General features: G+C 37.9%; 1 protein-coding gene across 1 annotated transcript in view; it reads right to left on the reverse strand.

Annotated features, from left to right (window-relative positions):
* The window catches only part of LOC150091207 (programmed cell death protein 6-like), a 65,653-nt gene that overhangs the window by 18,250 nt on the left and 21,797 nt on the right, over positions 1-25,606 (reverse strand). Inside the window, exon 3 of the mRNA XM_090389595.1 lies at positions 21,456-21,520. Within this exon, the coding sequence (XP_090245721.1) occupies positions 21,456-21,520 (65 nt within the window). The remainder of the gene's footprint in view (positions 1-21,455; positions 21,521-25,606) is intronic.

The following is a 25,606-nucleotide window of genomic DNA, read 5'->3' on the forward strand; positions in this document are numbered from 1 at the left end:
TAAAACCAGATAAAGAAATATGTAGCAGAAATCTACTCGATTAGTATAGCATTATCAATAAAATTTCTTAATCTTATTAAATTTCATTGTTAATTAAATTATACTTAAAAAGAATCATGGCCCAGTCTAGAGCAGCAAAGCAGCAGTCACAGAATAGCCAGAGTGCTGTGGCTGGCGGGAGAAAGAAGAGGGCGATTCTCCGATGCATCACAGTCTAAAACAATGCACGAAATGTGAAATGTTTGCAGACCTGTCTAGAACACGACATTTTCTAGCCAAGGAGGATGTTTTTGTTTTTGTGTGTGTGTGTGTGTGTGTGTGTGTGTGTGCGCGCTAGGTGCAGAGACTGAAGAAATTAGATGACAATTGAGCATTCTGATGGGTGTCTATAAGAGATTGAGGTGTAGGGTAAATTCCCTCTAAGAAATTAATATGAAGGGACCATCAAGCTCTCAGTTGCCCAACTCAACACCAGAGCTCACTCCTGTGCATCAGGCAACACAGCAGCAGCAATCTCCAAGGCAGAATGCGCTGGTTCCACAGGAACCAGTTATTGTTAGTGACTCTATTGTCAGGGAGACTGGGAATATAGAATGCAAAAAGGGTAGGTGGAACAGGACCAGTGTATGTCTCCCAGGGGCAAAAGGTGATAACGTTATAGAGCAGATATTAACTTTTAAGGGCACAAAAGGTGATATTGTTGTACACGTTGGCAATAATGACCTTAAGCGTAAGAGATCTGCAGATTTACTTAACAAGTTATGTTATGCTGTTGTTATTTGGTTTTTAGGAGCATTAGCAACTAAGGCCATATTGCTCCGGAGATATGCGGTGGTCATTCCCTGACCTTTCTGCATCCTTCGTATTTGGAGGTCACAGGCTCGAACCTCGGTCTAATCAAGTTAGTTTGTTTGTTATTTAGGAGCATTAGAAACTAAGGCCATATTGTTCCAGGATATGTGGTGGTCATTCCCTGACCTTTCTGCATCTTCCGTATTTGGTGGTGACGGGCTCAAACCCCGGTCTAATCAAGAAGTGTGTGCTACGCACTGCTGCTCCTTCCCACCTGGCTACGGAGGTGCCGTCTAATCAAGAAGTGTGTGCTATGCACTGCTGCTCCTGCCCACCTGGCTATGGAGGAGCCGACTTAACAAGTACAGGTCAATGCTGAAAAAAAAAAGTCGTGAGTTAGGGTTAAATTTGAAAGTGTCTGCAATTCTGCCCAGACACGATAGGAGGAAGTATATGAGGACAACCTTGCCAATCAATTCGGCCTTGGAGACATTGTGCAAGGCTCACGGGGTAGAATTTTTTTCAGCATGGTCTGTGCTTGCTAACAGGAGAGACTGCTTATACAGGGAGGGGATACATTTAAATAGAAATGGTGCAAGAATATTTACTGATGCTATCAAGGCAGTGTTAGGTAGATCGGAAACTGCTAGTTTCGGGGGATTCACAGACTAAAAGATTAATGGTAGCTGCAGGCAGAAGTGAAAGTGATTCTTGGACTGCTTTTATTGTAATGAGCAGCAGCCTGGAAAGCAAGGTACTGGGGATTTCAAGAGCTGCTGGGAGTCATCACGGAACAAGTAAATACATGGGCTGTGTTAGGGTAACTAAGAGTAAGAACAAGTGCATGTATACTTGCATGTACACTAATGCTAGAAGTATAGTAAATAAAATTGATGAATTTGAAATGCTGATTAAGACATCAAAGGCAGATACTGTTTTGATATTGGAGACATGGTGTCAGAAAGATACAAGCAGTGCAGAATTGGAATTTGGAAGTACAATGTGTACAGAAAGGGTAGGAAGGGAGGAGGAATTATGCTGTTAGTTAAGAAACACACAAAATCTAAGAAAGTGCATCTAATTGACATGGGTGGACAAGTGCAATGCAGTCTGTTCGATGAGCCAAACACTGGGAAAGGGAAAATGAGAGTAGGGGTATGTCATAGGCCTAATGATGCTCATGAGTACAATGAACAGTTGTGCAGAGAAATAGAATGAGCAAGTAAAATAGAATGTCTTGTAATGGGAGATTTTAAATTTCAAGATATTGACTGGAACTTGTGTGTTGGTCACTCGCACACTAGCACGACTTTTGCGAATTTATTGGATGACTGTTTTCTACAGCAACATGTTCAAGGGGCAACCAGACTGAGTAATACTATTAATCTGATTATCAGCAGTGATGATGCATGCATTAGGAATTTGCAGATAAAGGAACTACTAGGTGACGGTGATCACAGTGTACTGATGTTGGATTTACTTAAAGATGTAACTAAGATCAAGGGTAAAGGGAAGGGTTTTTGTAAAGGTGACTACAGAGGTCTCAGACAGTTTTTAAATTCTATGGAGTGGGATCAACTGATGATGTTACCAACTTAATTCTAAATGGGAAGCCTTCAGGGATTTAATCTTGGAGGCTACTAGGCTTTTTATATCAACTAAGAAATACTGTTCAAGGTCCAGGCCTAAATGGATGTCGGATGATTAATGAGGCTTGTGGCAGAGATGAAAAATGCATGGAAGGCATATAAATTGTCAGGCAACACAGAAGACTATGACAGCTATAAGATGGTCTGTACGCAAGTCACAAAGGAAGTTAGGCAGGCAAAGGCAGATTATGAGAAATCTTTGGCAAATGACGCAAAGAAAAACAGAGTTTTTCACTTACGTAAACTCTAGAAGGAAGGGGATGAATCAGATTGTTCACTTAACATAGATGGTTCGACTATTGATGATCCTGCTCAAGTAGCTGATAAACTGAATGAGTATTCTGCATCTACATTCACACATGAGCAGTTATTCAAGAAAGGGAATGCCAGAAGTTTATCAAACTAACAGGGAACTAAGTTATTTTGTGATAACTGAGAGCAAAGTGAAGGAGAAATTGTTGAACATAAAAAACACCCCTCGGGCAGATGAAATCTATCCAGTTATAATGAAGGAGGCAGCAAGGGAAGTAAGCAAACCCTTAGCCATAATGATGACAGCATCCTTACAGTCAGGGAGGTCCGCATGGACTGGAGATGTGCAAATGTATCCCCAATTCACAAAGGGTGACACAAATAATTATAAACCTGTTAGTTTAACTTCTGTTCTGGGTAAAATAATGGAGTCACTGATTAAAGAGGTTATATGGCATCACCTAGACAAGACAGCAGCAATAATTCAGACACAGCATGGGTTTGTTAAAGGGAAGTCTTGTCTGACAAATTTGATTGGATACTATGATGTGGTCACAAAGGAACCGGATGCTAAAAATAATTTTGATATCATATATTTGGATTTCAGAAAAGTTTTTAATACTATTGCACATGGAAGACTGCTGTACAAATTGGAGCGGTATGGCATTAAGGACAAGTTACTGCAATGGATAAAGGGATGGTTGAGTGGGAGACAGCAGGTAATGGTAATAAATGGCCACTGCTCTAAGTGGACTAATGTTATTAGCGAAGTCTTCCAGGGTTTGGTGCTGGGCCCATTGGTGTTTTGTGTATTTATCAATGATATCGATGAAGATAAATCAGGCTTAATGTCCAAGTTTGCAGATGATTCAAAGGTTGGCAGGGTTGTTAATGTTGCAGTATGCTACTGCAACAGGATCTAGAAAAGTTAGGCAGATGGGCTGAGAAGTGGCAACTGAAGTTTAACATTGACAAAGGCAAAGTACTGCATATGGGTAGCAGTAACCCAAGAGAAATGTACCAACTCTGTAGTACTACACTCAGGGAGGTGGAGAATGAAAAAGACCTGGGGATAATTGTGCAGTCAGATATGAAGTTCTCTGAGCAGTGCAGATGGGCTACCAGAACAAGTCATGAAGTTTTGTCAATGACATATAGGAATTTTGCTAGCAGAGACAAGGAGGTGATTATCCCTTTGTATAAGCCAATGGTCAGGCCCCACCTTGAGTACTGTATACAGGTCTGGAGGCCTCATTTTAGGAAGGATGTTGAGTTTCTAGAACAAGTACAGAAAAGAGCAACAAGATTGGTGAGAGGAACAAAGGGGTGTGCTTATGAAGAAAGGCTTAAACCCTGTTTGTTGTTTGTTATTTGGTTTTAGGAGCATTAGCAACTAAGGCCATATTGCTCCGGTACATGCAGTGGTCATTCCTTGACCTTTCCACATCCTCCGTATTTGGTGGTCACGGGCTCGAACCCCGGTCTAATCAAGAAGCGTGTGCTATGCACTGCTGCTCCTGCCCACCTGGCTACGGAGGCACCCTTAAGCTCTGTAAGTTGCAGCATCTGGAGACTAGGCACCTGTGAGGTGATCTGATTGAGGTATATAAGGTCTTGAATGGTTTGAGCAGGCTCAATGCTGACAGGATAGTTCTGCTTGCTCAGACTAAGAACCTGAGGGGGCATAGATTCAAATTGAGGAAAAACAGTTGTAGAATAGATGTGCAGAAGTTTTCCTTTAACCAACGGGCAGCTGATTGCTGGAACAGACTTACAAGAACCACTAGGTGGCAGTGATCACAGTGTACTGACGTGGGATTTACTTAAAGATTTAATTACCATCAGGGGTAAAGGAAAGGGTTTTTGCTTCCATAAAGCGAGTACAGTGGTCTCCGACAGTTTTTAAATTCTGTACAGTGGGATCAACTGACGATGTTACCAACAGTAAATTCTAAGTGGGAAGCATTCAAGGAATTAATCATGGAAGCTACTAAAAGTTTCTTACCTATTAAGAAATATTGTTCAAGGTTTAGGCCTAAATGGTTGTCAAATGAACTAATGAGACTCGTAACAGAGAAGAAAAATGCATAGAATGCATATAAATTATCAAGCGACTCAGAAGCCTATGGCAGATATAAGTTAATCTGTAATCAGGTCACAAAGGAGGTTGGGCAGGCGAAGGCAGATTACGAGAAATCCTTGGCAAAAGATGCTAAGAAAAACAGCAAGGATTTCTTTACTTATATAAACTCTAAAAGGAAGGGGATGAATCTGATTGGTCCACTTGACATCGATGGTTCGACTGTTGATGATCCTGCGCAGATAGCAAACAAACTGAATGAGTATTTTGCATCTACATTCACAAATGAGGAATTATTAAGGTTTGAAAATGGCAGAAGGCTATCAAATTGTAGCAGGATACTTAATGATTTTGTAATAACTGAGAGCAAAGTGGAAGAGAAATTGTTGAAGTTAAACGTAAGAAAAGCACCTGGGGTGGATGGGATCTATCCAGTTATATTAAAGGAGGTGGCAAAGCAACTAAGCAAACCCTTAGCCATAATTATGAGAGCATCCTTGGACTCAGGAGAGGTTCCCACGGACTGGAGATGTGCAAATGTATCCTCCTTTGCATTGCAGGATCATCTAGACAGGACTGCAGCAATAATTCAGACACAGCATGGGTATGTTAAGGGAAAGTCTTGTCTGACAAATTTGATAGGATATTATGATGTGGTTACAAATTAACTGGATGCAAAATATAATTTTGATATCATATATTTGGATTTCAGGAAAGCTTTTGACACTGTTGCGCATGGAAGACTATTGTACAAATTGGAGCAGAATGGTATTAAGGGTAAGTTGCTACAATGGATAAAAGGATGGCTAAGTGGGAGAAGACAGAGGGTGGTAATCAATGGGTGCAGCTCTTCTTGGACTAATGTTATTAGTGGAGTTCCACAGGGTGCGGTGTTAGGTCCACTGTTGTTTTGTATATTTATCAATGATATTGATGAAGGTATATCAGGCTTAATGTCGAAGTCTGCAGATGATACAAAGGTTGGCAGGGTTGTTAATGACAGTAATGGCAGTATTACTGTACATAATTTGGGCAGATGGGCTAAGAAGTGGCAACTGAAGTTTAACCTTGACAAATGCAAAGTACTGCATATGGGTAGAAGTAACCCCAGAGAAACGTACCAACTGTGTGGTACTACACTTAAGGTGGTAGAAAATGAAAAAGACCTGGGAGTAATTGTGCAGTCAGATATGAAGTTTTCTGAGCAATGCAGACAGGCTGCCAGGGCAGGTCATGGGGTTTTGTCAATGATATATAGGAATTTTGCTGGCAGGGAAAAGGAGGTGATTATCCCTCTGTATAAGGCAATGGTCAGGCCACGCCTTGAGTACTGCGTACAGGTCTGGAGGCCTCATTTTAGGAAGGATGTAGATTTACTTGAGCGTGTACAGAGAAGGGCAACAAGATTGGTGAGGGGAATGAAGGGATCCTCTTATCAAGAGAGGCTTAAGTTCTGCAAATTGCAGTGGCTGGAGACTAGGCACCTGCGCGATGATCTGATTGAGGTGTATAAGGCCTTGAATGGGTTGAGCACGCTGAATTCTGATGGGATCCTTCCACTTGTTCAGATTACGAACCTAAGGGGGCATAAATTCAAATTACGAAAGGACAGATGTAGAGTAGATGTGCGGAAATTTGCCTTTAGCCAGCGGGTGGTTAATTGCTGGAACAAACTTCCATCTGTCGTTATGGAAGTTGATACGTTGAATAAATTTAAGGAGGAACTGGACAGGCATTTGGAGGGAATGGTGTGATTTTTTTTTTTTTTTTTTTTTGGCTGATGCTGCATAAGCTCATACATTTGCTTTCTTGCATCACATGCCACTACTACTACATCTGTTGTCGTGGAAGTTGATAGCTTAAATAAATTTAAGGCTGAACTAGACAAACATTTGGAGTGACTGGATGGGTGAAATGAGAAAGTTTTTTTTTTTTTTTGGCTGATGCTGTATAAACTTGCTTTCTTGCATCATATGCCTCAACTACTGCTAATGCTAAATTGGTATCTCAAATGGAACACTTTAATCAATTCGCATCCTCACTGACAATAATGGAAAGTCTAGTTGTTGCATATCAGGATCTTCATCACTGCTGACCCATATTTTGTTTCTTCCATTATTACTGCAACAAATCATGGGTGTATGGCTATGACCCAGAAACAAAGGCCTACTCCTCTCGATGGAAGGCTGTCTTCTCCAAAGTCCAAAAGAGCGAGATAATTTTAATGAAATGTGAAGATCCTGCTTATTCTATTTTGTGACTCATAAAGCATATCATTCATTACAAAATTTTTACTGCAGGGTAAAACAATGAACCAGGAGTACTACAAAACAATTCTATGGCAAACATGAAATGCTGTTAAGAGAAAAAGGAATCTCTCATTAGCCATAGTGCATTTAACTCCCTGTGATTATTTATTTTATTTTTTATTATATATATTTTTTTGTTTCCCAAGCTTGAAATCCCCTTGAAATGTCATGGGTTTGAGGAAACTATTCAAATGCAGGAATTATTAGTAATTTTTAACAAATCCTTTCTGAAATATTTTTAAAAGTTGCAAAATACAAAGGGTACTAGGAAAGTTTTGCAATACAGCTTTGTTTATTTAATTTTTTCAAAGTAATTTCCTCTACAGGCAATACACCTCTCCATCCTCCGAAACCAATCTTTAAACCAGTTCTGCCAAGTTTCACTAGGGAGTAAAGCACACTCGTTGTCCCAAGCCCATAGAAGGTCCTCATCACTGGAAAACCGCCTCCCTTTTAGCTTCATTTTCACATGCGGGAACAGTGCAAAGTCGCAGGGAGCAAGGTCTGGACTGTAGGGAGGGTGCTCGAGAAGTTTCAGTCCTGTCGTGGTCAAATATTCGGTGCAGGCTTTGGCGCGGTGACCTGAGCATTATCGTGATGGAGGTACCAGGTGTCCATTCTTGACTTTGGCCGCAGGTTCTTCATAGATCCAATGACTTTAGGCAGGCATTGTTCAGTATACCACTTAGTTGTGATTGTCTTCTGCGTGTCCAAAACGACACGTTCCACAATTCCACTCGATTTGAAAAATACAGCTATCATTTTCTTCTTTACAGATCGGGATTTTCTGACAATTACGGGTGTGTCGTCATCATCAAAGACCCAAATTTTGTTTTGAGCCTTGGTCGGCAGATCGTAATAGTACAGCCAAGTCTCGTCACCTGTCACGATGTTGTTCACATACCGAGATTGTCCCTTATCAAACTTTTTTAACATCTCCCGGCACCAAGTCACACGTCGTGTCATCTGCTCTTCAGTCAGTTGATGCGGCACCCAGAGAGAACAAAGTTTCTTCACGTGCAAATGATCTTGCAGAATCGAACGAATTGCTGGTGCATTTAGGCCCAAAGTATCCTCTATCTGTTGGTAGGTCACTCGCCTGTTTTCGTCAAGCATTTTCCTCACAGCAGTAACGTTTTCCTCCGTAACTGATGTTCGTGGCCATCCCGGCCTCTCAGAATCCTCCAGAGTGAAATTTCCCCTTTGGAATTCTCTATACCACCTGAATATCGTTGTACGATGTGGACAATCATCATCTAGTGCAAGAGTCATTTCTTCTAAGCACTGGTCTATGGTTAAACCACGCACGAAATTATACCGCAAAACTGTCCTTATCTCATTTCGTGACCACGATGCCATCCCAAGCACTTTACACTCTCACTACTAATGAATAACTGAGCCCATCGACTTGGCGCGGCGGCTACTATGCACGTATGAACATGTCTCAACATGCAGCAACAAGCAGCTTCCTGTGATTCATTGTTGCGTCATATTGCAAAACTTTCCTAGTACCCTTTGTAATTGGAATAGACAGTATCAAGGAGACTACTTCATTCCCAAATATTAGTGTAGTCCCTGAACTTTTTTTGATTACACCTCATATGTCATGTATTTCAGAAAAAATATACCATTATAACTGTGGCATATTTTTGCATAGGCCTGTATTTTTGAACTAAAGGAGAGTATAAGCACACCTATCCAAATAGCCAATAAGCTTCATGAATTCCCAGATATAAGTAAAGTCCCTGAACTTTTTTTTTTTTTTTTTTTAATCACACCTAATATGTCATGTATTTCAAAAAATATATCTCATCATAACTATGGCATCTTTTTGCAAAGGCTTGTATTTTTGAACTAAAGGAAAGAATAATCACTGTTGCAGTTTGTAATGTTGTTCTTTAATTTAACATTATGATTTATCAATAATATTAATAAAGGGATAGAAATTAATAATTTGAATTTTTATAGGTAAATTTTTACATTTTTAATTGGAAACTTATTTTATAATTTGTCCAATCAACAGTACAAGTAACTTTTTTTTTTATGCCCATACTTCCCGTTTCAACACAATCAATAATGCAGAGCAAAAGATCAAAACCATATTGAAGAAATAAAAAACTTCATATTTTAGATTTTAGTCACTCTGAATGATACTATTCAGAGTAACTTAAATACAAAAAAGCAGATGCTATAGCACACAAAGAATAAAAAAATAATTAATTAAAAAATTTTCTGTCATTCTTTGCATGTTATAGTATCTGCAGGCCACTTAATTATCAAAATTAAAATACTGACCTAATACATATATATCAGCTTCGTTAAAAAAAAAAAAAAAAAAAAAAAAAACATTCATTCTCTCTATAATCTATATTTCCTGAACAATGGATGGAAAGATGTTTTCTTTTTGTGAGAATTTGAATACTCAATTCAGAGAAGCTAATGCAAGAGAAACAAGTTTTAATAACTTCAAGGATGTGTCAGAATAGTAAACTATACAAGGATGCTTGTGTAATTTACTACAAAAAACACAAGTCTTAACTGTATCTATACAGTGTCTATAGTAAAATCAGAGGTACTGTCAAAATGAATAATTTCTCATGCTAAGGACAGCTAATGCTGACATAATTTAGCTAATGGAGATGTGATTTCACACACAAATAGGGGATGAGTTACACTATGGTATGTACAATGTATTTAGGAAGATACAATGAGCAGCAGGGGCTATGTTCAAAGCTGCTAGATTACATTCTACTAATTGTTAAAAGCCTGAGACCCTGAGTAACAAAAGCTTTTGCAGATTCAGAAGTTATGCATACTAGTATAGAATCTGTGTTGTGTGAGTTAGTTGGAAGAAAAGGTATAATGAGAGTGAGAGTAATGGACAGACTGAAAGATTATAAAGATTATGAAAAGTCTCTCTCTACATGCAGATGGAATGGATGAGAAAGGGTAAATGTCTTATTATGGGTGATTTTAATTGAGTAGAGCCAGCAAGAGGAGGACTCACCATGGAGTGCATGATTTTTAAATCAACTAGTTGGTTATTATTTTTAATAAGCATGTTATGGAAAATAGTAGGAAAATAATATTTCAGACATGTCCACCAATGAAATCATAGAACTGAGAGTACAGGAACCATTAGCTGGGAGTAATCACAGAGTTCTAAGTTGGTACGAGAACACAAGTAGTAGTTGTTATAGGTAGAGAAATGGGTTTTAATTTTAGAAAAAAAAAATAGCTTAAGATACTACATTGTCTCTATCAGCTGGGGAAATGGTTAAGAGCATAAGAATTAGAATTATGCATTAAAATTATGAAATACCTTTAAAGCAATGGTCCCAGAAACCATGAATACATATAAATACAATTAAGAAAATATAGCACAAGGAGGATGCTAATATGGATGAATAATGAGCTAACCAGTTAATTGGAGCAGAAAAAGATGGCACGAGAAAGCTACAGAGCAATGAAAAGTAGTGAAACCTATAACAGCTACAAGCTGACTTATAACAGTACCACAGAAAGGGTTAGCTTGCAAAGGCTAATTACGAGAAATTTCTGGTTAAGAGAGTAAAGAGTAGGGACTAGGAGTTTTTCATATACAAGAATCCAGAGTAAAGATCAGAGCAGACCCTTGTGTAATAGATGTGGGAAAGCTTTGATAACCCAGCTGATGCTGCAGATGATTTGAACTGGTATTCTGCACAGATATTTACAGATAAAGACGCTTCATGATGAAGTGAAACAAAACCAGGGAAGCAAGAAATTAGTGATACTGAAATCACAGAAGACTACTTATTAGAAAATCTTTCAACATTAAAGGCAAGCAAGGATCCCGGTGCTGAAAACTTACACCCAGCAATTCTGAGGGAGGCAGAAAGAGAGTGAATTGAACCAATAAGGTTAATCATGAGAGTATCACTCAACTCAAGAGATTCCTTTGGATCTGGAAAGGTGCCAATATATAACCAATACATAAAGGCAGTTGCAAGAACAAAATGGTAACTACCAACTAGCCAGTCTGGCTTCAGTGGTACGCAAAATCACAGAGGCAGTAATCAAGAACTCTGTAAAGGGAAAGTCATGTTTAACCAACCAGTTAAACATGATTTTGCCTTTACAGGGCCATTTTGATAGTCACTTTCGCTGGATGTAGCTCACTGGTTAGTTGCTTTGACAGTCATTCCAATTGGATGTAGGAAATAATTTCAACATTGTTTATTTGGATTTTAGAAAGCACATAACTCAGTCCCACACAAGAGCTTAATGCATAAGTTGAAAATGTTGGTATCACGAAGATCTTTAGGTGGAACACAGGACAGAAGCGGAGCAGAAGGTACGAGGACTGTGATTAATCGTTTCCCCCTTCAGATTGGGATAATGTAATATGTGGGATACCTGAAGGATTGATAATGAGACCAATGTTGTTTCTGTTTTTCTTAAATGACACTGTCGAAGAGATATGGGATGTGATGTTAAGAGTGCAAAAATAGTTATAACCAGTGTCAAGCAGCACTTCTTTGGGACAACTTAAGCTTCAAGGACAGTCAAGGAAATAGCAGCTATGTTTTAAAGCAGCAAAATACAAGGTCATACACTTGGGGAATGGTAACCATAAAATAACTTATACACTTGGGGTTGAATTAAGAAAAGTAGATGAAGAAAGGGATTTGGGGGTTAAAATACAGACAGACACAAGGTTCTCCATGCAGTGCAGACAAGTGGTAAGCAGGTCCCAGAGATTACATCGATTGATTTATTGAACCTTGCTTGTAGACGGAGATCATAATCTCACTATATAAAGTGATTGTAAGACTGCAGTTGAAATATTATGCACAAGTAAGAGAATGACACCTAAACACATTGAGCTTCTTGAAAGAGTTCAAAGATGGATGGCATGCCTGGCACACTCAGCAAAAGGGAGTCCATAAGGAAAGACTTCAAATGTGAACTATAGCTTGATAGCTAGGCACCTTAGAGGACGACCTCAGTGAGGTCTATAAAGCTCTGAAATGAGAAAATAAAATGAATGGGGGTAAAATTTTCACTGTTATAAATGATTCCAGAACTAGGGAGCATAAAATGAAGGAAGATGTTTAGACTGGAATGCAGAAAGTTTTTCTTTTAGCCAAAAAGTTGTTAATTACTGGAAAAGTTGCCTCCACAAGTGGTTGAGGCATGGGAAAATTCAAAAGTCGGTTGGCAAGTAGAAACCTAAATAAACTAACGTAGGTAGTTTATGTTAGTTGAAACACAATGTTGTACACGTGGGAGAGTAAATTATTTTTCGTGCAAGTATCCAATACTTGCTTTCTAAAGTTATTTGTGTGTTTGCCCTTCCAATATTTCTCATTTTGTCACTGCACTGACTGAAATAAGATGCTGCTTGTTAAAGTTAGATAGGTGTGTGCTGTTCCTTAAAAGTATAAGGATTAGCAAAACATCACCTGTCTTTTATTATTTTATTGACTTGTTTTGATATTTGTCCCTGTTTGTCTGTGCTACTTTAACTTTATTACTTTGTTATTTGTTCCTGTGCCGATTAAAATTTTTATATTAATTAATTTTAAAAATTTCTTATAATTAAAGGAAAAAAATTTGGATGCTGAAAGGTTGCTTGCCACCAGAAGACAAAAGGTAATGATAACTGTCTGAGTAAAAGATGTACTGAAGATCATCTGCCATCACATTCACACAAAGAAAATGAACAGAGTGGGACTGCTATCAAATTCAGGCGAGATCAGTACTCTGGTTGTTTTTCTTAGTTGTGGTTTTTTTTTTAAATCTGTTAGTCATGTTTGCTTAAGAGTGTAATCTGGATACAATTTTCTGGATATCACTATATACTTTTTAGTAACAACTGACAAACTGGTTTAACTTAAATTTCATTAAAATAAATAAAAGATGTATACATAAATAAAATGCTAAAACAGATATAAAGTAATACCATTAAAAGCAATAAAATACAAAAAAGCATTAAAAGCAATAAAATACATAAAAGCATTAAAAGCAATAAAATACATAAAAGCATAAAATATAAGTAAAAAGCAAGAAAATAGAGTAGCTTTCGAGGTGACATGTCCCTTCTTTTTTTTTTTTTTTTTTTTTGATTTGGTAGTTGTTGGCGCATCGGCTTCTGTGGCCATATTGCACCTCCCAAGGTTTTTGCAGTACTTTGATCCAAGCCCGAGGCGGGAATCGAACCCGCGACCTTTGGGTTGCCGGGCAGGTACTTTACCCACTCGGCTAGCCCGGTCGGTCCATGTCCCTTCATCAGTAGTTGGTGAATGGCATACTGAATACACCATTCACCATCCTTGTACATTTGTAATACTGCATTACCAGCAGAGGAGTTGATTCATGATCATGCCCAGTCTGCTTCTGTTATTTTACTCAATGTATATAAACTCAGTACACCATTCACTGACTACTGATGGAGGGACACCTCACCCTGAAAGCTACTCTGTTTTATTGCTTTTTGGTAAAGATTTAGTTTATGGTGCACCCTTCAAAATGGCGGCGAGGAGAAGAGGGGAAAAACAGTGATTGACGGGTTTGACTCTGCCCACTCACTGCGTTCCCCCTCCTCTCCTCGCCCAGTGGATGTCAAGTGACACGCCGATGGCACGTGGCACAGCAACAAATATGGTGGCTAAAAAGTATTAACAATGAGATTGGCTGAAAAGAATAAAAATAAAAGGCAAAACGGTAATTTTTAAGGAAATTTCACGATAGAAATGGAACGGCAAATCAACAATTTTTATTGTAGATCAACAACGATGTGGCAATTTTTTAAAAAGAAAGTAACAAAAATGTATGTTATTCGGGGATTGCAATATGTCACGAGACATCACAAAAGCGGAGCTGAAATGAAGAAAAAGAAAAGGAAACACTGCAATTTTTTAAAAAACAAGTAACAAAAACTGATACTACATGGAACAACTGATTCTTCTTGCCCGTACATTACTAGACTGTTTTGCAAGCATTAACAACGAGAATTGCTGATGCGAGCGAACACAAATGCTGTTTTTTTTTAAATTTTTGGTGGGGGTTGCCGCCCCCTAACCCCCACTTCCCCCCCACAAAATCGGAGCTGAAATGAAGAAAAAGAAAAGGCAATACAGCAATTTTTTTCAAAAAAAATTGCACACAACGTGCAACCACTGATTCTTCTCACCCGTATATTACTAGACGGGGGATAGGGGATTCCAATCCCCTGCTTTTCTACCCGAACATTAAAAAACAATGTAATTACCATATTATTTGTAACAAAAATTAACACCATGTGCAATGCCTGATGACTGGACGATTTCACAAGCACTAACACTGAAAACTGCTAATGCCCATCAACAGAAATGCTAAAAGGACAGAAATCTATTTATCTCAATGGAATTATGTTTTCTAAACGATCCAACATTTTTGCACTAATATTTTGCAGGAATAAATCACCCAGTTGAAGAGACACCTGCACTTAACCAAGGCAAAGCAAAAAGTAAATCACAAGCAATCGAATAATCACTGATAACCACGATTTCCAGCTGAAAATTGCTGATGCCCGTCAACAGAAATGCTAAAAAGACAGAAGACTATTCACCTCATCAATCAAATTATATTTTCTAAACAACCCAACATTTTTGAACTAATATTTCACAGGGAAAAAACACCCAATACAACAGACACCCGTCTCAACCAAGGAAACCAAAAAGTAAGTCACTAGCAATCGAATATACAAATAGGGGGATTTTTTTCTGGGGGCCCCAGACCCCTGTTTCTGTGGGGGCTCCTTCCCCCACACCCCCGATATAAGTATTATTCAGCCTTTTCCAAAACTAAACAACTTTTATTTTTTTTGTTTTTAATTACGCATCCATAAAATTAAATAATCAGCTAATCAAATATTAATGCCACGTGACATTTCTAACAGCACAGTTCATAACCTGAACATACGGAAACATGACATAGGTGACACGCATCGCGTGGCACTCATGCCATATGCTTCTGTATGTTCAGGTGATCAGGTGACGCTGGGCAGAGTCTCCATCTGTCAATCGCTGCCGTGTCGAAGAATCTAGAGAGGGTGCACTATAAACTAAATCTCAGCCATATCTTTTATTTATTTTAATAAAGTTTAACTTAAACCAGTTTGCCGGTCATTACTAGAAAGTATATAGTGATATACAGCCAAAAGCTCAAGGCCTTTTTTCTAATTTTCTGAATACATATTATATACTGTATAGTTTTTCTCAGATCTGCTTCCAGATCTTCACTTAAACTCAAAGAAAAACTAATGTTTTTCTGTTACATTCAAGCAACAAAAAAATTAATTCATTACCTTTCAATGATAATATGATATGCCAGGATGGGCAACTTGATTTGATTTGATTTCGGGTTTATTGGCGCAAAAACAACTAAGGTTATACTGCGGCCAGGATGAGCAACCTTTATAAATGGTGGGCCAAATAAAATGTCAGATACAATTCAATCCAAATTTTTTTTAGCCTTCCACGATTTTTAGGATTATTAAAATGGTGTATAATGAAAAAATTGTCATAAACAGCTTTATGTTATTTACTATAATATTTATACATACATGTACATAATTAATTTTATTAATAAGAAAAACAAAATACAAATTAAAGATAAAATTACAAAAATACAATTATAGTAAAAAAATACAAATACAATTCCAGCAACAAAAATGGCAATATTTTTATTTTATTTTTATAATAGTTAATGAGAGATTCGATACTGTTTATTTTTATCAGTGAATCAATATCTGGATTGATATTTGTCTTTTTTTTTTTTTTTTATGAGAACCCCAAACACGAGAGGTATTATAACCTATAGTACTTAGTACCGTGCTTGGGTTGGAGGTTGAGAAGACGAAAGAAGATATTTGTTGATATTGGACTTGAACTTCTGTAGATTGTAATTTTCAGGAAATACGTATGAAGGAAGGTTGTTCCAGAAAACGGCAGTTGAATGAATAAATGAGGAAGATGAAAAGTTGGTTCTGTGGGTTTGAAGTTGGACAGTAAATGGATGTTGGCTGGTGGCGGCACGTGTTCGGACTGTTTTGAAAGAGAGAGCGGGAATTATAGAGGCCAATTCAGAAGAACAGTGCCCATGGAAGTATCTGTAGAAGAGGCATACAGCAGAAACAGTGCGTCTATGAGACAGCGAGTGGAGAGACTCTGTTAGAGATGAATCATTAATTAACCTAACTGCCCTCTTCTGAATGGAATCAAGAAGCCTGAGAGAGGTTTTGGGGGCACCACCCCAGATGTGGGAACAATATTCCATGGCAGGGCGGATTTGCGATTTATACAGAGTGAGCAGCTGTTTGGGAGAAAAGTAATGCCGAGAGCGAAAGAGAAAACCAAGTTTTTTAGATGTAGAGGAAGCAATATTTGTAATGTGCTTGTGCCAAGAGAGATTAGAAGTCAGGGTAATCCCCAAAAGAGATATATCATTTTGCCTAGAAATCGGAGTGTCACTAAAGATAAGCATAGGAGCAGAAGAATCCTTTTTGCGAGATATAAGACAAGATTGAGTTTTAGAAGGGTTGAAATCAACTAAGTTGTCTTTGCCCCACTGGAGAATTACCTGAAGATCAGCATTTAAGGAATTGGCAGCAGATTTTCGAGAACTTGAAGCTGATTGAGCTGGACAAGGTTTCTCAAAATGGAAAGTTGAATGCAATGTGCTATCATCGGCAAAACTATGGATAGGATTTCCAGTCAATGGAAGAAGGTCATTGATATACAAGAGGAAAAGAGTGGGGGAAAGAACTGAACCTTGGGGGACACCGGCATTAGTGGAGAAGTTAGAAGACAGAGAGCCATCTACCATCACCCTCAGTGAGCGATCAGAGAGAAAACTGGATAACCAATTACTAAAAACAGTTGGCAAACCATAAGATGGAAGCTTGTTTAGAAGACCTTTATGCCAAACACGATCAAAAGCCTTTGAGATGTCAAGAGAAACTACTTGTGTTTCACCGAACCTTTCCATTGAATTAGTCCATAAATGGGTAACATAAGCCAGAATATCACCAGTGGATCGACACTGACGGAATCCATACTGGCGATCGTTGATCAGACGGAAGGTTTCTAGGTAGTTTAAGAGTTGGCGGTTAATTGATTTCTCCATTACTTTAGAAAGAGTAGAAGTAATTGCAATGGGACGATAATTGGATGGGAGGGATTTGTCACCCTTTTTAGGAACTGGCTGGATATGAGCAAATTTCCAAGCAGAAGGAAAAACACCTTTGGAATAAGAAATAAGAAATAGGAGTACGTTCAGGAGCACAGGTTTTGAGAACAAGTGGAGAAATACCATCAGGACCTGGAGCTTTCTTAGCATCAAGATTCATCAAAATCCTTCTGATATCCTTTTGACGGAAGACCACAGGAAGCATTGAATGGAGCGTGTTAGGAATGGTGGGAGGTGTTTTACCAAGATCATTAATACATGAGCTCAAAGAAAAATGGGATGCTAGCAGGTCAGCTTTATCCTTGGCTGAAGTGACAACAGAACCATCTGGTTTGGACAGAGGTGGGAGCAGAGATGGGCAAAAGTTGCGGCCAATAGCTTTGGCAAGAGACCAGAATGCTCGGCTACCATTAGGGCAAGAAGCAAGTTTTCTACTCTTAGCCTGTTCAAACTCTAGTTTGGACTGATTAATAACTGCTTTACAATTGTTGCGAGCTTTGGTGTACGCAGAAAATGAAACTGAAGAATTAGAAACAAGCCAACTACGATATGCAACGTTCTTCTCTTGGACAGCCTTAGCACATTTATTGGAAAACCAAGGTTTAGATAAAGGACGAGATTTTAAAGTGGAGTGTGGGATAAAGGATTCCATTCCTGCAAGAATAATTTCACTGACACGATCTGAGCAAACGTTGACATCAGAAGTTTTGAAACAGTAATCAGACCAAGGAAAAGAAGAAAAGAAGTCTCGCAGGTCATCCCATTTTGCATTCTTGTAATGCCAAACAATACGAGGTTGGGAATAGCCATGAGATAAAGGTTCCATTGGAGAAGAAGCAATCACCAAGTTGTGATCTGAAGTGCCTAAAGAACCTCTCACTTCAACCTTGTACTTAGAAGGGTTGTTTGTGAGAAAAAGATCAAGCGTATTGGCTGTATGATTAGGATTGTCCGGTATTCTTGTAGGTAAATGAACAATCTGTGCTAGGTCATTAGTAATTGCAAAAGCCTCAGCATCTCGACCTGCTGGGTCGGTGTGACTAGAAAACGGAAACCAGCTGGAGTTGTGAACGTTAAAATCACCAAGGAAAATTACCTCACTGTTAGGAAAGTTGGACTGGAGAAAGTCAAGTTGCAAAGAGAGGAAGTCAAAGAGCTTCAAGTGATTAGTGGAGTTGGGAGAACGGTAGAGACAACAGATGAATTTTACACAATGAGGTAGAGAGATTTTAAGCCAGAGAAGATCAAAGAGAGGAGATTCCAAATTGCCAAGTCTCTGACAGGGAATATCAGAACGGACATATGCACAAGTACCACCTTTGAGGCGAAAGGAATCATACAGCAAATAATTTGGACATCTGAGATGAGCAGTAGTTGAATCAACTGATAACTGAGATTCAGTCAGAAAAAGTACATGGGGTTTGGAAGACTGCAAGTGGAAATGGACATCGTTGAGATTAGAATTGAGACCACGTATATTTGTGAAATGAATTAGGAAGTCCTTGGGAGGTTTAGATCTTTTCGCAGATAAGCTTGCTCTATTATTTTGACAATTCATGGTGTATTCAATAGTAAGAAAAAGTGGGTGGGACATGCTGTATGAAGTAATGAAATTTTTGGATATGGCGTACATGTGGTAAGAATATACCCAGATCCTTGACATAACGTGGCCTCGACAATACTCCCCGCATACACACTACCCGGACTCCCTCCAGTCACTATCTGGCAGAGTAGAGGTAGCAAGATTATACACTAGCTGATCCGGAAGCTTCCTAGAGAGTTACCAATAGGTTCAGTCCGGTGTACTAACTAGCGGCCGGCCTGCGAACACCGTTTTAGAGCTGTACCCTCGAAATGTAAGGAATATTGGATCTCGCCACGACATTCATCATAACCTCAAAAATCATCAATCATACTGCATGATGGAAGAGATAGGGAAGGGTTGGCCGGAAGGGTTGGTCTTAGCAATGTAAAGAGTATTTCTAAATTTAGTCCAAAATTACATTAATTCAAAAATATATGCATAATAAATGGCCTGCCATTTATTAGATATATACAGCAGACTCCCTCTTATCCGATCTCGCTTTATCCAGCCTCCATTTTAACCGGACATATTGTCGTCGAGATTTTTTTGCAAATCAGATTTCCGGTGTCATGGGCCCAGCAGGAAAACAAAATTAAAAGATTCTGGGTACAGTGCATTAATTTTTGTTTTTTAAATTACATTAACTTGAAATGATAATGTAATTTAACTCGAACAAGTGTAAACTGAATGTATTAACTATTGAAACAAAACTAAAAGCATTGGAATGCATTGATAATGGAAAACTGTAAAAAGGATATGTAACGAACTGGGTGTCAGAAAAAGTACAGGGAATTATCAGCGGAGGAAACCAGAAATCCCTTTTGTCAGGGATTTTGGGCCAGTTTTGAAGGAAAAGTGGAGAAGAATTCTTAAACAGTGAGGGATGGCTTTCATGATGGAAAAAGAACCATGGAATTCATTATCTAGGTGTTTGCAGCTAGAAATTGTTAGCAGATCAAAATGCTGCAAGTGAATTTTCCCAAAATTTTTTAGATGTTATACAGAAGGAAAACTAGCCTACAATTTAGATGAAACAGGCATAAATTTTAAGCATCTTCTGACGAAAACACTAGCAACACCAAGAAACATTCGCTACTGGTTTCAAAATGAATAAACAGAGAAACACCGTGGCCCTTTGTACAAATGCTGCTGGGAGTCACAAACTGCCCCTTTTCGTTGTAGGAAAGTCAGCCAAACCAAGAGCATTTAAAAATGTAAATTTTAAGGCTCTACTAGTTTGCTATAAAGCCCAGAGGTCAGCTTGGATGGATTCTTTTCTATTTGAAGAATTGTTTTCAAATGAATTTGTTCTAAAAGTTAAGGCACATTTGATGAATTTGAAATTACCACTCAAGGCTGTTCTTGTCCTTGACAATACTCCAATGCATCCCATCGACCTATCTTCTGATGAAATCAACCTGGTGTTTTTACCACACACCAATACATCTTTGGTGCAGGATCGAGGTGTGATAGTTAGTCTAAAAAGGCGTTATAGAAGAAAACTTCTTTCAGAAATCCTTGAGAAGACTGCCAATAAAGAAACAGAACTCACTGAGGCCCTTAAAAAAATTAACATCAAGGATGTGATTTACATGTTGGTATCTGCTTTTGAGGAAATGCCATCATCAATGTTTATGAGGTCATGGAGAAAACTATGGCCTGATGTTGAAAAATTAACGGCAAACTGCAATCTGGATAAAGAGCCGCACGCTGAGGATCTGACAGAGCACGACAACATTGCTCTGCTTAATGATTTGAAACAATTATCTGAGTTCAAAGACCTGGAAAAAACAGACATCACTAAATGGCTTGTAGGTGATAACATTCTAGAGAATGAAATGTTAATAGACGATGAAATTATCGAAGCAGTTAGTCAAGGAGAAATGGCGGAAGATGAAGAACCAGAGAACCCAGAAGCTAACAGTGGAAATAAAAATGACAAAAGAATAAGTAATTTAGAAGGAAAGAGTGCTTGAAACTGTGATAAGGTATAACAAACAGCAAGATAATTCATCTGCCATTGATATAATTCTTATGAAAAAGAGGTGTGATTTTGCTTCAAAAAACGAATTTAAATCAAAAAGACAAATGAAGATTACTGATTTCTTATCTAAGTAAATGTTTAATAAACATTTATATACAACATACTGTATATATATATATATATATATATATTTTTTTTTATTTAATTTACAACCTATAAATGGTATTTTGAATGTGCTTTCGGATTAATTGGCCATTTGTTTATCCAGCCTGAGGTCTGGTCCCATAGGGGCCAGTTAATCGAGAGTCTACTGTATTTTGAAAACAGATCGTGGGCCAGATTATGTACATTCGTGAGCCTGAGTTGGCTCATGGGCTGGCGGTTGCCCACTCCTGTGATATACCATCTCTTGATATCCAGATAAAAATCAAATATTCAAGGTCCACCTTCTACTGGATGAAATTATTTATTATTACTAACTTATTTGCAAATGACATCCCTACTAAACTAAAACTGACTTTTACAATAAAAATCTATTTACATCTATACAAAAATGAGTGCATTTTTTTTTCCTAATTTATGATCTTACCCGAATACCGAACTGCTGAAGAGGTGGATTTCTTTTTTCCAAAGAGGGATGACAACATTGCAGCTCTAAAAAAGATACATATAAAATTATAAGTATCTCATCATATTATTTAAAGCATACCTAAAATTGTTATTATAAGCTATACTAAATGTAGCAGTAGTTAATTTTTTATTGGTATTAGTAGAGGCAATGATGCAAGAAAGCAAGCTTATACAGCATCCGCAAAAAAAAAAAAAAAAACACCTTCCCATTTCGCCTATTTATTTATTTACCCACTTTCACAACAACAGATGGAGGTTTGTTCCAGCAATGAACCACCTGTTGTCTAAAGGAGGAAAATTTCTGCACATCTATTCTGCAACTGTCCGTCCTCAATTTGAAATTTGTCCCCCCTCGTGTATATGGTCTGAGCAAGAGGAAGAATTCCATCAGCATAAGTTTGTTCAATCCATTCATAGCCTTCTTCTTCTTCTTTAATGCTGCCGAATGGCGTTTGCGACTTCGTTTTGATATTGTTCTCTGTCTAGCGCTGCGTGTAGAATTTGTGCTGTTGTCATGTGAAGCCAGGTGTTGATGTTATCTAGCCATGCCATTTTCGGTCTGCCTGGGCGTTTCTTGCCTTCGATCTTTCCCTCCAGGATGAGTGGTAGTAGGTGATATTTTTGTTGGTTCCTAGCGATATATTCATAGCCTTAAACACCTCAATCAGATCATTCTGAGGGTGCCTAATCTACAGAAGCTGTAATTTGCAGAACCAAAGCCTTTTGTGGTAAGAACACCCCTTTGTTCCCCCACACCAATCTCGTTGCCCATCTCGGTACCCATTCCAGCAGCTATACATCCTTTCTAAAATGAGGCCTATAGAGCTGTATGCAGTACTCAATTCACCATTACTTTATACAATAGGCTAATTAACTCATTATCTCTGCTAGAAAAATTGATGTATATCATTGACAAAACCCCATGAGCTGTTCTGGCTGCCTGTCTGCACTGCTAAGAGAATTTCATATCTGGCTGTACAATTACTACAGGTCTTTTTAATTTTCCACTACCATGATATTTGGGGTAGTGGAAAATATACTATACTTTGTAGTATCACACAGTCAATACTACTATAGTAGTGTGTGACACCAGAGTCTGTGGTAACACACAGTCAGTACTATAAATAGTAGTGTGTGAAATAGAGTCTGTGGTAATGCACAGTCAGTACTACTACAGTAGTGTATGACACTATAGTCTGTGGTAACACAGTCAGTACTACTATAGTAGTGTGTGACACTATAGTCTGTGGTAACCCACAGTCAGTACAGTACTACTATAGTAGTGTGTGATACTATAGTCTGTGGTAACCCACAGTCAGTACTACTATAGCAGTGTGTGACACTATAGTCTGTGGTAACGCACAGTCAGTACATTACTCTGGGATCACTGCTATATATATATGCAGTACTTTTTCATCAAGGTTAAACTTCAAATGCAATTTCTCAGCCAATCGGCCTAATTTTTCTAGATCCTCTTGCAGTAGCATACCGTCATTACTGTTATTAACCATCCTACCAACCTTTCTATCTATCATCTGCAAACTTATTAATGATATTGATGAAGGCATATCAGTGTCTAAGTGTGGAAGCAACAATGGGGTCCAACAACGAACCCTGCAGACTCCATTAACATTAGTCCATGAAAAGCAGTGTCCACAAAAACTGCCTTCTCCCACTCAACCATCTCTTTATCCATAGCAGTAACTTGTCTTTAATGCCACACTGCTCCAATTTCTGCAGCAGCCTTACGTGCAATGGTATCAAAAACTTTCCTGAAATCCAAGTATATATCAATATTATTTTTTGCATTCAGTTCCTTTGTGACTACATCGCAGTATGCAATCAAACTGATTAGAACAAGATTTCCCCTTGACAAACCCATGCTGTGCCTGAAGTATAACTGCAGTCTTGTCTAGATGGTCCTGAATTATTTTGTTAACCAGTGAATCCATTATTTTCCCTAGAACGGAAGTTAAGTTAACAGGTCTGCAATTACTCATGTCACTCGTTAATTCTGCCCCCTTGGGGATTGTGGACACATTTACACATCTCCAGTCTGTGGGAACTCCTCCAAATCCTAAGATGCTCTCATAATTTTGGCCAAAGGTTTGCTTACGTCCTTTGTTGCCTCCTTTAATATAATTGGATAGATCCCATCCACCCCGGGTGCCTTTCTTATGTTTAACTTCAACGATTTTTCTTCCTCATTTCTGTCAGTCATTACAAAATCATTTAGCTCCCTGTTAGAGTTTGATAAATTTTATACCTGATAAAAACAAGAATTCCTCCCATCAGAATCTCTTTCCTCAAAATATCACTTATTAACAACACCCCACATGAAATAGCCATGAAACTTGTGTGTGAAATATTTCTAAGCAGCTTATTTATACTTATGTTCTTTCAGTATTTTATAGAGTTTTATTTAGCACTGAACTACAGTTTATGGCTCCATCACAGAATTTGTCACATGACCAGTCCACCCCACAAACCTTGAAAGAGAATGGGCAAAACAAAGTGTTGACAATAAAAACATCTTATATTATAATTAAAATACAAATCACAATAACATTAAAATAAGTCTAAATAATATTTCATTAACATTTCAGAAATAATTCTAACATTAAAGCATCTTGCCATCTGTTTGAAAGTGTTAGTTCAAATGACAGAAAATCAAAGTTCCAGCAGTCAAATTGGTGAATAGGTAGAAAGAATAATATTCAAAAAAGTAGAAAGAGAATATTCAAAATCCCAACACAGTGACTAAAATACCAACTAGCAATTCAAATTGCCGACTGGTCACAGAGTTGATAGCTCATAAAAGGTATGTAAGTATTAAATAACAATTCAGTCAACAAACTTCTGCAGGAAATTTATTGACAAGTTTCTCAAATTATCACAATGTAATGATGAAAAAAATTTGGACATGTCACCAGCCAAATATTGTTATTCTACTATGTGAGAGCCAAAACAGTTTTTGTCTTTTACTCCAGTTTTAAAAAAATCAATCAATATTTGAGTTTTTTTCTTTCTTTCTTCCAATTTTATTTTATGATTTTTATTTATTTTATTTATGAGGATATAAGAATTTTATAAAAAAGGATCCCAACAAGTTCAGTTAAGTGATTTTATCAAATAACTAAATGTTACACTGTGTTGTTATTATTACTGAATTGTTTAAATAACCTTTTGTCAGCTGCATACTTGTAAATACCACAGATAAGAACCAAGACAAATCATATTTAAATGATTTTATTAATTTTATCTCATTGCTTTTTCCTGAGCAGGGTTAAAAACTCATCTCATATAAAAGAACAACTGGATGGCAGTGATTACAGTGCATTGATTTGGAATTAACATAAATATGGAACTACCATCAAGGATAAAAGGAGGGGTTTTGCTTCCATAAAGTTGACTACAGTGATCTCGGCCAGTTTTCATATTCTATACAGTGGGACCAACTGATGATGATGATGTTACCATCAACAAATTCTAAATGGGAAGCATTCAAGGCATTAATTATAAAAGCTACTAGGCTTTTCATACCAACTAAGTAATATACTTCAAGCCTAAATGGATGTTAGATGAACTGATAAAACTCGTGGTGGAGAATATAAATGAATGGAATGCATATAAATTATCAGGTGACACAGAAGCCTAAGATAGGTACAAACTAGTCCATAATTAAGTCAAAGAAAGTCAGGTAAGTGAAAGCAGATTACAAGAAATCTCTGGTGAAGGATGCAAAGAAAAACAGCAGACTTCTTTACTTATGTACACACTAGAAGGAAAAGGATGAATCAAATTGGTCCACTCGACACCAATGGTTTGACTGTTGATGACCCTGTTCATGTTGCTGACAAACTGAATGAATATTTTACATCTACATTCATATGAGGGAGGAATTCAATAGAAAAGGGGATGCCAGATGTTTACCAAACTAACTGAGAGGTAAATTATTTTGTAATAACTCGGAGGAAGGTGAAAGAGAAACTATTGAAGTTAAACATAAAGACACCTGGGGTGAATGGGATCTATCCAATTCCATCCACCCCCATCCAATCTATCCTGGGGTCTATCCAATTACATTAAGGGATGCAGCAAAGGAAGTAA

Source organism: Mastigoproctus giganteus, chromosome 1, assembly GCF_048544385.1.
Source record: "Mastigoproctus giganteus isolate SK-2022 chromosome 1, ASM4854438v1, whole genome shotgun sequence".
Lineage (NCBI taxonomy): Eukaryota > Metazoa > Arthropoda > Arachnida > Uropygi > Thelyphonidae > Mastigoproctus > Mastigoproctus giganteus.